The sequence below is a fragment of the Apus apus genome, chromosome 15, assembly GCF_020740795.1.
Source record: "Apus apus isolate bApuApu2 chromosome 15, bApuApu2.pri.cur, whole genome shotgun sequence".
Taxonomy (NCBI): domain Eukaryota; kingdom Metazoa; phylum Chordata; class Aves; order Apodiformes; family Apodidae; genus Apus; species Apus apus.
In genome coordinates, this window is record NC_067296.1 from 14197856 (window position 1) to 14209915 (window position 12060).

Consider the following 12060-nt stretch of genomic DNA (forward strand, 5'->3'; position numbering starts at 1 on the left):
GGGGGGGGAGGAAACCCAAAAAAAACCCAACACAAACCTCTCTTTCTTCTCAGCGCACACCCAGGCAATGCCACACTTCCAGCTCTCCCATTAAGGCAGCCAAAAAACCCCTCAAAACCCAAAGGAATTTGATTTCTTGCTCTCACAAGGTGCCCCCGGGCCTGGCTGCAGCCCCCCCTCCCTAGTTTGGGTCCCACCCCACCAACACAAGACCCCTCCGGTCTCAACAGAGCCAGCCCAGCACCAGGACAAGACTCTGCTTGACTTCCTGCCCAGCAGCTGAAGCCACCCAACCCACAGCTCATCTGACCAGCAGCAGAGGCTCTTGAGCACCATCCCCTCATCACTAAAAATAGATGGGAGCAGTTAGAAAAGAAAAAAATAAGAAAAAGAAAAAAAAATTTAAAAAAAGAGAGAACAATATCTGTTGACCATCAAAGCCAAAACACACTCATTCCGAGGCAGGAGCACCCGAGAGGAGAACTTTAGGGTTGTATTTTCTCTTTCTGCAGCAGATGGGCTTGGTTTTCTTTGTCAGAGATGAAATATCTCACTGCTGCCAGCCCGAGGGAACTGCCTGAGGCATCTCCAGCGCTGGGCGCCGCCCTATCTGTGGGCTAAGTGGGGCTGGGAAGTGACCCACTGATCAATCAGGGCAGAACAAACAACTCATTTTCCTTTCAAACCTGCTACTTGCTCCTTTCCTGTTTCTACAGAAAAGGGCAGAACTCATGGGCTGAAACCTGCCTGCTCACCCCCCTGCTCATCTGAGCACTTGGCAATTCATTGCAGGAGTGGGCAGTGCTGGGGCTGGGCAGAGCAGAGTGCCACAGCTCCCAGGAGGGAGCTCCATCCCTCAGCTCTGCAGGGCACAATCTTGAAAAAAACAAACAAACACCACCAAAAATAAACCCCTTGATTTCTGTCTATTATAAATGAGGAAATTTGTTGCCCGCAAAATTTGTTGCTGGTGGGGCTTGAGTTGCAAAGGCAGCTCTGATAACAGGCAGTTTTTCAGAAGCCAAGTAGCAAAACAGCAATGGAAAAATGGGGTATTTTGAAGCCATTGTATGAGGAGCATTTGAGCCAGAGCCCAGCCAGCACGTGCCACACGCTACAAACATTTACCTGGTGCCACTGGAAACTTTTCTCACCAACGCTTGAAGTTAAATTCACTCTGTCCCTTGCTGAACGAGACTCTTGGTCAAGGTCACTCACCACAGAGAGATTTCTAAAAATCAAAGGCCTTTAAAAGACTTCATTGGACCCCAACAAATACACACTGAAGATTCATGTTACATCCATGGCCCCTAGACTGAATAATTGCCATGAGAAAGGGTTGGGAAAGAGTTTGATAGAATGATCCAAAGCACAGGAGAAACCTGGAGTCCAGCACAGTGTCCATGGCTCAAGCTCCCAGCAAGTACCTTTGCAAAATTGTACTGTATCATCTATCTTCCTTGCTGCCACAATTGTTTTCATATTAATTAATGAGAAATAATCCTGTTGTGCTAACGATAACCCGCAGATCTAGGGTATAAAAGCCACAGCATGGCTGGGAAGACAGAGTCAATCACATCATTTAACCAACCTTCATTTTTCTTCTGTTCACCACGAGCTGTGTCAGTCCAGCATGGAGCACCCATGGGTGAAGGCTGCAGACGTGGGGCTCCCGGGTGGGAAGCAGCAGGTCGGCTGATGCCAAGGATACAGGTCTCTGCCGCGCATCCCCAGCTCAGGAGCTTCTGGGGGAGAAGCTGTGCCCTGGGAAACACATGGGTGTCAGAACACAGGCTGCTGGAGCAGAGGGAGAGAGGTTGGATCCCCAGAACTCCTTCTGTGTGTCTAATTAACTGAAAGAAGCAGCAGAGAACAGGCATGTGCCTTCCTTCTCATGAGAGCAAAAGCTGCTCTAAGAGAACAGAAGGCTCTGAGCAGTGCAGCCTTTACAGCAGCTCACTGAGCCACAGCCTGGTCCCTGAGCAGCCCAGGCTGGGGAGATTCCCTCATCCCACACCAACGGGGAGGAAAACCAAAGCCCTGGAAGGAGAGTGGGCAGGAAAGGAGACGTGCTCCATCCCCTCAGGGACAGGGAGGACCCGGAGCACCAGGGGATGCTCTGCAGCTCCCGCAGCCAGGACATCCCTCCTCACCTCCCTCTATCCAACAGCAGCTGGGGCCCTTTCTCAGTTTCAAGTGAGTCAAGAGAACCGCTAAAACCCAGAGTTGGTTTTTTTGGTTGGGGTTTGGCTTCATTTTAAATTTTTTTTTATATATCTTTTTTTGCTCCACTCCTCTCTGCTGCCCCGTCCATGTAATGGAAATTTCAGCGCGGAGGCTCGTGCTGCGCAAACAGGAAGCCGGCAGAACGTGTGACAACGTGCTGCAGCCCTGCTCCACTCACCCAGGGACAAGGGAGGACATAAAAGCCAGCGTGGGGGTGGCAGGGTGAGGAGAGAGGGCCAGAGGGGCCGTGCAGCTGGTGCGGGGGGACACGGTGGGATGGCAGGTAAGGTGGGTGCTGCCCTGCACCTTCTTTCTCTCCCTTCTGCAGAGGGAATTTCTAGTTATTCTTGGAGGTCCTTAAGCTGCTTGACTCCTTCTTGCAACATGGAGGAGTTTGCTGCTACTTCATTGCTCTGTCCCAAACTTGCTGAAACTTATCTTTGCTCAGAGGAACTCATCTTTTTTGGCTTTTTCCTTTTTTTTTTTTTTTTTTGTTCGATCTTTACAGTCTATAATGCAAAGCTTTAAACCCCCCCCCAAGCTGATGACAGATTTTCAATAGAGGTATCTGAGAAGCTAAAGCTGTGCTGAGGCTCTGCAACCCCCTTAGATCCTGCCTGAAAGATTTTTCTTACCTTTGCTCCAGGGAAAATCCAGATTCACTCCATTGAAATAGCCTTGGCTGTGGGGGGTGCCTCGGGCTGCCTCTGCCTCAGCCCATGCCGTACACCTGGGAATCTGTTAGGACCCAAATGAAGCAAGAAATCCAGAAAGGGGCTGGAAATGGATCCCAGAGTTCTCTGCCCTTTTCGGACAGCTTTCTAGGCTTGCACACCCTGCAGCAAATCTGTTGCTGCTAAACTTGGAAACCCCTTCCCTTGGCTTTTTTAGTGAGTTCATTTGAATGGAAGGGGGTTTAACCTTTTTCCACTCTCACAGCAAATCGCTCAGCCATGAGGTTGCCAGAAACAGCAGCCACAGACCCACCTTCCCCAGGGAAGGGCTTTCAGCATCCCATAATGTTAGGAAAGCAAATCAGAGAAAACCCCCATTACCTGCAGAGTTGGGCAGAAGATTTTTGTGTTACTGAATTCCAGCTCCTGCTGCTGGCGTGGACGCTGCTGCCATGGGAGCAGCTGCTGCCAAGGGGAAGGGAGATCTGCTTTTCCCTGCCAGGGACACTGATGGCCCAAAGGATCACAGCAAGGGAAAGCCATTAGATGTGAAGACAGTTTGAAGGTAACGAGGTGCTAGAAGGTTTCCTGGGGTGCAGGCAGGCTCTCCATTAGTGGTGTTTCCAGGAACAGACAGCTTTCAAAAATGGTGAAGGCAGAGTTAACCCCACAGCCCAGCCATTCAGCTGGCCCGTGGCTGCATGTGCTCAGGCTGGGGACACATCTCTTCTCCTGCCCCTCACAGCACCTGCTTTGTGATGCTGAGCCCAGAGACAATCCTGAGTGCTGCTGTGAGCAAGGTGCAATGGTGGGGATGAAAAAGAAAAGGGGAAAGAATGGAGGGTGAGCTGCTAACCTGGCTCAGGCAGGGGTTCAGCTCTGCCAGACCCCCTTTCACACCCCCTGCACAGCCTTGGAGCCCTTCATCAAAGCAGCCCCAGGGGAAACAGCCTCTCACCTGCATCCCTTTGGGAAGGGGCTGGTCCATGCAGAGGAGTCAAGCCGGGAAGGAGAGGAAGTCGGTGCCACCACGGGAAGGCAGAGCCAAGAAGTCCTTTGTGTTTTCTTCCGAAGCCCCCAAAGGCCGGGGGGTCTGGGCGAGCAGACGGGTGGGGCACTGGCGGCTGCCCAAGCGAGGGGCACCTCGAGGACTGTCTAACCTGAGAATGGTGAAACAAAGGGTCAATCTCAGGTTCGTCAGCCCATGAGATGCCTTCTCCAGAGCGGGACAGGCAGCGCCAGCCCCCACCAGCACCACGGCCACCCCCTCCAGCTGGGGGGCACCGACTACAGACAGGACTTGTGAACCTGGCACGGCTGTTCGTGACGATGGGGAAGAACCCGGGCAAGTGCCGGTCCCCAGGGAGAAAAGTGGCCGGCAAATCCCATCTGTTCCTCAGGAGAAGCTTCTGGAAGCTCAGCCACACTTCAGCGCCGAGGCTGTCACGGTCAGGGAAGCAGCGTCTGCTGCCTGCGAGTCGCTGCTCGGGAGACAGGAGGCTCCGAGTGCTGGAATTCCTAATGAGGAGCCTCTGACTGCCGGGCCACCGGATCCCAGCCGGATCCGAGCCCCTGCGCGGCAGCCAGCGCAGCTCAGAGGTGAGCTTGGCATCCCTGAAAGCATCATTTACACGTCCTGCTGACGAGAGGAAGAGACAGTGACATCCCTAAAAGTGACGGTAATGAATCCCCAGGCGGGGCCCTTCAGCGCTGAGCGTGTCAGTGATTGATGAAGGGAGCAGGGGCAAGAAAAAGAAAATAAAAAAATTCCAAGTTGAGCTTCCTAAATAAACCAGGAGTACAAGATGCACTTGCTGGATCCACTGTCTTTCCTACAATTAAGTGACTAATCCTGAAGCACACGGACCAGAAGAAAAATGGTTTAAAGCACTGCCAGCATTAAAGCATTGGTGGGGGGCAGCAGGGTGAGCAGCTCCGTTCCCCCCGCCCCGTCTGGTTTCTCAGGGCTCCTGGAGCTGCTGCTCCTGGGATTTTGGGGGGGGGGGGGTCCCATTTGGCCGTAGGACCCAGCAGGTCTGGGAGATGCCCTGGGAGCTGCAGGAGGGCAAGGAGCTCAGCACCTGGCACAGCCGCGGCACCGGGTCAGGCTTCGGGAGAAGGAGGGAGGGAAAAGCAGGCGCAGGTGGAGCTCGGGAGATGGCAGCGGCTCTGATGAGTCAGGAGAGACAAGGACTTGGACAATGAGCCGCTCACAAAGCCAGGGCAGGCGGACGCTGCCGCTCCGCTTCTGCTCCGAGCTATTGTGGCCGGGAGGGGCTGCGGGGGAGCCCCCAGGTCACCACCCTGCAAAGCCCCGTGGCCCTTTTGGGTGACCCTCCAGAAAGAGCCCTTGTTTTTTGGGTGGCTCCAGACCTGGAGGAGGCTGGGGATGGGGAGGGGGCGTCATGCCATTCATTCAAGTTCCTCTTAACGTGGATTGTTTTGGTGCTTAAGGTTGTGGTGGGTTGTTCGGTGGGTTTTTTTTCACCTCCTCTTGAAATGTTTATTCCTCATGAGGGAATTTTAATTTTAGAGACAGCAGCACTTCTGCGAGATGAAGTGCTTGCTGAGCTCCGCGTGCCGAATGATGGAAGCTCCAGCAGGGAGGGAGGAAGCGGCAAATGAATCACTCACATGAATCCCTCGGACCCCGATTTGCATCCAGAGGCGCATCCGTGCTGGGCGAGTGGGACAGGGAAAGAACCTTCCTTTGGTACCTGCCAAAGTGGGAAAAATGTGCTCCAGAAGCACACTGGTGCTTCGGAATGAAGTTTTCGTTTGCCTCTTACCTGGAGATGAATCACTCGGAGGAGCCGGGGCTGCCTGCGCCGGGAAGCATCCCGAGGAGCCGTGCGTGCCGGCGGGGAAAACTTTCCCAGTGAAACCAAAGGCTGCAGAGCTGGGGGTGACCCCGCACAGGCGTGTGCACCGCGGCCTGACCCTCCGTCCCGTGGGGGATCATGGTGTTCCCTGGGGGTTTGTGCCCGAGCGCCTGGAAACACATCCCAGTGGGAGCTGGGGTGCTCGTGCGGCCCCCACTCACCCGTCACACGTGGAGGGTCCGTCATGCACAGGTACACACACTCCCAGCCCCAGACACCCCCCTGACACACACACGGACCCCCCCTCACGTGTGCCCGCCTGCACATCCCCCCTTGCACACCCCCACACCCCCATCTCCACCCGTGTATCATAAAACACTCACCCCCACCCCCCCAACCTACCCCCACGTACCCCCAGACTCACACGCCCATGGACCCCTTCACCTCCCCAGCTCTCATCCCCACATACCGCCCCGCTCCCCCACAGCCTCTCACCCCCACCCCGCCCCGTGTACCCCCCAGACTCTCATCCTCTCCCTCCCCCATACCCCTATTCACCTCCAATCTCTCACCCCCACGTACCCCCCCAGCCTCTCCCTCTCCCCCAGGTACCCCTGCGTGTCCCCCACCCCTTTCACCCCCAAACATCCCGCACCCCCACCACCCCCCGTGTCCCCCCCAGACCCACGTACCCCCCTGTATCCCCCACCTGCCGCCCCGTGCCCCCCGCCCGCCCTTCAGCACCGGGGACAGCTCCCGAGCCCCGCTCCGCCTCGCGGGGGGGGGGGGGGGGGGGGGGGGCGGTTGCGGGACGCCCCCCGCAGCCCGGCTATAGCGCGGTCACGTGGGCCCCACCGCCCCTATATAACGCGGTGCCGGGCGGAGTGGGGGGTCCTGCCGAGCGGAGCCACGGCCAGCGGTGAGTGGGGGGCCGGGGTAAGAACACACACCTCCCCCCCCCCTCGGGACCCCGGGTTGGTGCCAGCACGGGGAGAAGGGACCCGAAGAGCGGGCAGAGCACGGAGGTCCCGGTGATAGGGGAACGGTGGGGAGGGGGAGTCGCGTTCCCGCGAGGGGGTTCTGTGACAGGAGGAGTGTCCCAGATCCCGGGGGGGTCTCAAATCCCAGAGGGTTCTGTCCCAGCGGCCAAGAGTGGCGCGTGCCCGAGGGAGCCCCAGCCCGGGGGAGGGGAGGGGGGGGTCCCGTCCCGGGAGCAGGGATGTCCCACCCCCGGGTGGGGGAAGCTTCAGCCTCCCGGGGTGTCCTGTCCCCAGCAGGGTCCTGTCGCAGAGACAGGGGTGAGGGGTCCCATCTGCAGGGGTGCGGGGTTCCCATCCCGGGTGGCTCTATCCCCAGGGGGTCTCATCCCTTGGGGAAGGGTCCCCTCTGGTGTGAAGCCCCTGGGGTGGCCCCTGACCGCAGCGGGGGTGGGGGGGATGTGGGGGTCCGGGGTATGGGGGCTCTTACAGGCGTCTGGCCCTGGAGCGGCTGCGATGCGGGTCAGGATGATTTCTGCTGCCTCCGTCCTCGTCCTGCTCTTCCTGCCCTCGGAGACCTGCTCGCCCCTGCAGTGGCCCCGGGGTCCATCCCGCCGCCTCACCCTGGCCCCCCAGGACACCTGGGAGCCCTGGCCGGGAGCCCCGCGACCCCCGGGCCCCACCGCCCACCCTCTGCCCCAAAGACTGTGCCAGCTCCGTGGGGCAGAGCCCACCCCGGCCCCCCGCACCCCGCGGGGGCTGCAAACCGGCAAGAGGCGGGACAGCAAACCCAACTCCCTGGATCTCACCTTCCACCTCCTGCGCGAGTTCCTGGAGATGTCCCGGGAAGAGAGACTGGCCCAGAAGGTGCTCAGCAATAAGCTCTTGCTGCAGAGTATAGGAAAATGAGGGAAGGTCCTGGAAGTGGGAGGAAAAATAAAGGAGACCGACCCTGTAGCGAGGAGCCATGGCAGAGCAGAGAAGGGGGGGAGCTGCTGCTGCCCAGCCAGGGGCTGGGGCCAGGCCCAGGGACCCCCCCCCCCCCCCCAACGCCTGGTGGGGTCCCCCTTGCTGTGTCCCCCGTGTTGCTCTCACTGTTGTACATTAAAGTCACCCTTGCACCCGCTGTTGTGCTCTTGTCCTTCCCCCCCCACCCCCAGGGTGGGGTTATCACTGATTCTGACCCCTCTGGATCCATCCCTGTTGCAGACATGGGGGTTGGAAATGCTTTGACATACTGATGGTGCACCAACCACGGGTACCAAGCATTCTTTCCCCTCCCAAGGCTGCTACCACCACCCGAGGACCCAAACAATTCCATAGCAATCCCAGATGCACCAATGGGTGAAAGACACCAGCACAAAACCCAGGGAGAGGCAGGAGCTGCACCGCTCAGCAGCCATGTGAGGCTGCACAAGCAGCCCATGGCATTGGGAGGGGGCAGCTCGTGCTTGTGGTCCATCCCACAAGAGGGTCTTGAGTTGGTTGGGATGGGGAATAGGTGGTCTCATCCCACCACAGCACATCTGCTGCCTGTGAGGGGTCAATGTCATCTGTGATAGAGCAGGATCACCCATCAATCACCATCACCTATGACCAGATGGCCATCACCCTTGACCCCATGGTCATCACCCACAAGTGATCAGCCTCATTCATGAACCCATCACCATCATCCAGGAGCCCACCACCATGATCCATTAGCCCATCACCCATGCAACCACACACCACCATCCCACAGGGACCAGAAGGGCCCTCATCAGCAGCTCTGATGCCAGCAAGAAAGACTATCCTGTGGATCAGCCCTGGGTCCCTCAAACCAAGTTTGATCTTCTCAGAAGGTGGTGGTGACCCAGGACAAAGCTTCTCCTCACACTGCTAATGCTCTGTGATTGCTCTGTGGGCTGGGTGTATTTTTTTCCTCTAAAGATACATTTTTCTCCCATTATGAAAAAAGAGAGGAATACATAAAAGCAGTAATTGCTGCAAGGAAAAGGAGGAACTGTTTGTTAAACCAGAGGTGACTACACAGGCTGAGGCAGCTGGTGGGATAGGAGTGCTGGGACTGGCTGAGCTGAGGCCCCTGGACCTGGCAGGAGAGGGAGGAGAAGGGAGGAGAAAAGGAGGATTTCTGCTGCTGACCAGGGCTGGAGTGGGGCCAGGCACAGTCCCCCCACCCCCATGGTGAGTCCTGATGGAGAACACTCTACCAGCTGGAACAGCCCCACTTCGTGCTTACCTCCTTACGGATTCCATCAAGTGCAGAACCACCCTCTCCCAGAGGAGCTCTCCCAGGGGAGGGTTGGGGCAGCCTTTCCTCCACCACGGCCCCAGGCTCGGGGTCAGGATCTGGTTGGCGCTGCCTTGGCTGTAGAACAGGTCTTGGAGCAGCCTTTGGTGCAGCCTTCACTCATCTTTGCTTCTGTCTCCACCGGCACCACCAGGAGTAAAACCAGCCTCTGAGGACACCAGCAAACACAGACCTCCACCACAGCCAGAACAGCCAACCCCTTCCCAACCACCCTCCCACCATTTCTGCCAGCCCTGGAAGCTGCAACTTGTATTTACACCCCAAATACCTGCCATGATCCAGCATCACATGCAGGACTTTGGCCTTTAACGCTCAAAAATTCCAGGGGGTTCCACCACAACGTGCCCATCCAGGGACAGCAGGAGCTGGGAGAGCCTCTCCCACCTCCCACCCAGCTCCACACCCTTCCTCCTGGGAGCAGCTCCAGCAAAAGAAAAAGCCGAGGCGCTTTTCTGCATTGAAAACATTTATTTTACAACAGTGGTTTCAGATAACTTAGCAATCTTTATTTTAGTTGATATTCGGACGTACAACACACAAACTACCATGCTAGAACATAAAGTAATTCCTTCTGCTGTCACTGCATGTATGTACAGGAGCTCAGCAGGATCCAGTGCCACAACCCAGGTCAGCCAGCCACGGCTGCTGACGTGCAATTCCAAGTATGATCCTTTAGTAACATAACAAAATATATATATGTCTATATTATAATTGCTTTTCAGATGCATTTATACTTCGATTGTGGTTTGGTTTTGTGGTTTGGTTTTTGTTTTGTTTTTTTTAAATTATTTTATTAAATTATTTTTTACAATTTTTTTTTGTTTCCTTTTTTTTTTTTTTTTTAAAGAGGGGCTTCCCCCTCCATCCTGCCCCTCCCGAGGGGAGCCCAGTGCCAGGCAGGATGTGACCCCTGCCCGTGTCCTCTGCTCCCTCGGGCTTCGTCAAGAAGCCAACACAACCAAACCCAACCATGAATTACTCAGCTCAGGGCCTTGCTCACATGCAGCATGGAATATGAACCACCTCGGGTGTCTGAGGGGACACAAACCATCCCCACCCAGCCCTGGAAAAGCGGGTGAAGGCGGGGAGGAAGGAAAAGGGAAAAAAAAAGGGAAAAAAAGGGAAAAAGGGAAAAAGGGAAAAAAAAAGGGAAAAAGGGAAAAAGGGAAAAAAAAAGGGAAAAAGGGAAAAAAAAGGGAAAAAGGGAAAAAGGGAAAAAGGGAAAAAGGGAAAAAGGGAAAAAGGGAAAAAGGGAAAAAGGGAAAAAAGGGAAAAAGGGAAAAAGGGAAAAAGGGAAAAAGGGAAAAAGGGAAAAAGGGAAAAAGGGAAAAAGGGAAAAAGGGAAAAAGGGAAAAAGGGAAAAAGGGAAAAAGGGAAAAAGGGAAAAAGGGAATGACGGCAACGGGCTTGGAAGCCGAGCAGGGAACAGCGAGTGTTCAGAACTTGGCAAACTCCAAAGTCCATCTAGAGAACTTCAGACATGTAAGAGATAAAAGAATCCCCCTCAGTATTCCCCCATTTCTGCCATGAAGCCTTGGGAAGAGGGGATTGCTTTTCCTTTCCAAGCAGCACAGCTCTCCTGCATCCTCTACCCACCTATTTATACACCAGGATCCTTCCCCGTTCACTCATTTAACCCCACAAGGTCTCATTTGGGTTTGTTTTGTCCTGCAGCTGAAAGGAGAGAGCACAGTTCTGGACACACAAACCTCACACCTTCTGCTTGTCTGGCTGAGAGGTCCCAGCAGCACTATGAGCCCAGTTTCACATTTTTTCCACCAAAGAAGGAGCAGCAGGTACCAGACGTGCAGCTGGGGTGCAGCTATATTGATATGTGCATATATCCAGACAGACACACCCACGGTGCTGGGACCCACAGCCTGCAGGGTAGGTTTGGACCTTGCTCCATCAGCTCACCCCATCCTGCTCCAGAGAGAACAACATGGTCAAGAAGGAAAAAAAACCCATCAAGGTGTTCTGCTCCACCTCGAGTGCTGAGCGTGTCCACCACACTTAAACACTCCCATGAGCAGCCTGTGCAAGCCCAGGTCATTCAAGAACAGCCCCTTTCCCCCCTTGCTACCCTTGGGTTTCCCTCCTCCCAAGGGAAGTGGGAGCAGGCACAGCCCAGCTCTGGCCACAGGGGCCAGGGACACGAGGCAGCTCAAGGAACTCAAGTGAATTGTTACATTTTTGGAAGGGAATGACAAGCAACTGCTCACAGACTGCAAGAGTGCACCCATGGCTGGAAGGTGGGAAAGGGAGGAGACAACAGCACTCCAGAAGGAACAGCCACTTTATATAAGCTTCCTCTATACATATATATATATATATATATATATCCACCAGAGATTCCCAGCTTCTATCCTTCTAACAACAAAACAACTGTGCATGTACTGTTGGCATTTGATTTCCAAATGAAGGTTTGTCCTCCAGATTTATGGCATTTGGCTTGTGCAAACGTCAAGACAGCTTTCCTCAGGCAGCTTCTTCTTGTCAAGGAAGCATCTTCTTGGAAGGAAGTGGGAATTTCTGCGTTGCTGAGTCCTGGAGAGCACGTGGCCTCCCAAGGCAGCACATGGAGCAGCCCATGGTTCTTGCAGGACCTGAACACTGACAAATTTCCTGCCACGTTGTTAGCCACCAGTTACATTTCTCTCCAGGCATTTTAAGCAGTTGTTGGTGCAATGACACACTACAAACTAGATGATTTCCACTATGACACAGAGAAGCAGCATCAAATAATTAGGCATGTGAAGTTTGTACCAACCTGACACTATAAACACGTGGACTGGGGGGGTCACGGGTCAGTGCTCCAAGATTAAGGTGGATTTCAGCAGCATCCAGAATGAACACGAGGTGGGGGCTTCAAAACCCTCCCTGACCACTTTGGAAGAGTCTCCTGCTAAACACGATGCCAATATCCAGTTGCATGGGGTAGGAAAAACCTCCAGCATCAAAGGCATTTCCTAAATTACCTGGAAGTGTCAAGGACACCCAAGGGCAGAGGAAGGGCAGAAACTAGTTGAGACAAGCGGGTGCCTCTCTCAAGG

At 55.0% G+C, this 12060-nt stretch overlaps 1 protein-coding gene across 1 annotated transcript; it reads left to right on the top strand.

Moving 5' to 3' along the window:
• The first annotated feature begins 7215 nt into the window (after positions 1-7215).
• Positions 7216-7682, top strand: LOC127391006 (corticoliberin-like). The gene has a single exon (XM_051633253.1). It carries the CDS (start codon positions 7216-7218, stop codon positions 7606-7608), a length of 393 nt encoding a protein of 130 aa, XP_051489213.1. The 3' UTR covers positions 7609-7682.
• Positions 7683-12060: the final 4378 nt, after the last annotated feature.